This window comes from Limulus polyphemus, unplaced genomic scaffold, assembly GCF_000517525.1.
Source record: "Limulus polyphemus unplaced genomic scaffold, Limulus_polyphemus-2.1.2 Scaffold4960, whole genome shotgun sequence".
Lineage (NCBI taxonomy): Eukaryota > Metazoa > Arthropoda > Merostomata > Xiphosura > Limulidae > Limulus > Limulus polyphemus.
In genome coordinates this window covers 39,260-40,766 of record NW_013670570.1, presented here as the reverse complement: position 1 = coordinate 40,766, position 1,507 = coordinate 39,260, and the positions used below count along the sequence as shown (strand labels likewise).

The following is a 1,507-nucleotide window of genomic DNA, read 5'->3' as shown; positions in this document are numbered from 1 at the left end:
TATATATATATATATATATATATATATATATATATATATATCAAGCCTTCCTTAAAACTCCATTGCAATTTACTAACTAATCTAATCACATGTGCAATATTGGTCTCCTTACCTAAGAAAAATATTGACTCAATGGAAAGGATCCAGCAGGGGAAGGCTACTACTACTAGTACTAAGATGTTTCTGGGAATGGAAGGGTTATTTTATAGGGTTAGATTAAAGTACATTAAACTTATAGGGTCTGAACAGATTCCTGAGAAACATCAGTGATCACATTTTCCTATTTTTAAAATACACATTCATCACTGTTGATATTCTATTGTTAAGCCAATTTTTAACTAATGTCTTTGCCATTTATCCTATAGTACAAGTATCCAATTTATTAAACAATCTTTTAACATAAAAGATAAAACCAACATAACTAACAGTATAACCACAATGCATTTATGCCCTAAACCATAAATGCTATAAAAAATTTATAAAAGTCTACTGTTATAAAAAAGTTAAGCAACAACTTGAGAAGAGCTTGTAAACTAGAAGTTATTTTCTTGTGACCCTCTCGTTGTCTTTAAAAAATTTAAAAATTAAATTTTTAGATGGGGAAAACACTGATAGTGATACAATGACAAAATCTGAATGAAGAACAGAATATGTCATATAAATGTATAAATTAATGCAAATTAATGGTCTTAAATACTAGAATTGGGAAGGGATCTAACTTAGGGTAAAGTAGTGAAATCGGTAGCACATTAAAACCAATATTTATGGAACTAGAACAAAGAACTTCTACTTGTAGAATACAATTTTTAATTTACAAGTTACTGTAATTTGTAAATGTAATCTAATACTGTTTTTTTTTCTTTTTTGCCCTTGCATGATAGTTCAAAATGGATAACAAAAGAACACAAGTGTTTAGATACTTAATATTAATATTTTGCTATATATCTAATTTATTTACTTTTTTAGCTTGAGAGAAATTGTTCGATACTGCCCCAACACGTCACTCCTTGTGGCTTCCATTGCATAATACGCAAAAACTAAATATTTTTTAGTTCTGCACTGCAGTCAGTACCAATGGCAACTCGCTTACAGTACTGATGCCTTTATAAAAAGAAATATATGGTTAAAACCGCGTAGGCGACAAAGATACCGATATTAAAGAATAGAATAAACAATCGCCAACTTTTTTTATATCTTTGTTGTAAGCTATACGATCTTAGGAAGATCGTTAGCTCGAAACGTCATCCTTCTTTAAATAAAAAAAACTTACCGATCGTTCAATCTATTATTTACTTACGATATTAATGCCAGCGACATCTGACGATCAATGGGTAGTTACAACTGTTCAAGCAATATTTATTCACCTCAAGAAGGGTAGTTTTTGCAATGCTACACAGTGGTCTACCCGCACTCTGTCCATCGCGGGGAATCGAACCCTGGATTTTAGCGTTGTATGTCTGTTAACTTACCAAGCATCACCAAAATAATAGTCTCTTGTATAAACATA

The 1,507-nt window shown here is 30.7% G+C and overlaps 1 protein-coding gene across 3 annotated transcripts in view; it reads right to left on the bottom strand.

Annotated features, from left to right (window-relative positions):
- The window catches only part of LOC106471914 (factor VIII intron 22 protein-like), a 26,968-nt gene extending 25,672 nt beyond the window's left edge, over positions 1-1,296 (bottom strand). For 2 of the 3 annotated variants that reach the window (XM_022400537.1, XM_013932539.2), the window contains exon 1: positions 959-1,295. In XM_022400537.1, coding sequence (XP_022256245.1) covers positions 959-1,020 — 62 coding nt within the window. In that variant the 5' untranslated portion in view covers positions 1,021-1,295. Of the gene's footprint in view, positions 1-958 lie in introns of all 3 variants that reach the window. The other variant, XM_022400536.1, reaches the window with a different exon arrangement.
- Between the last annotated feature and the right edge of the window lie 211 nt (positions 1,297-1,507).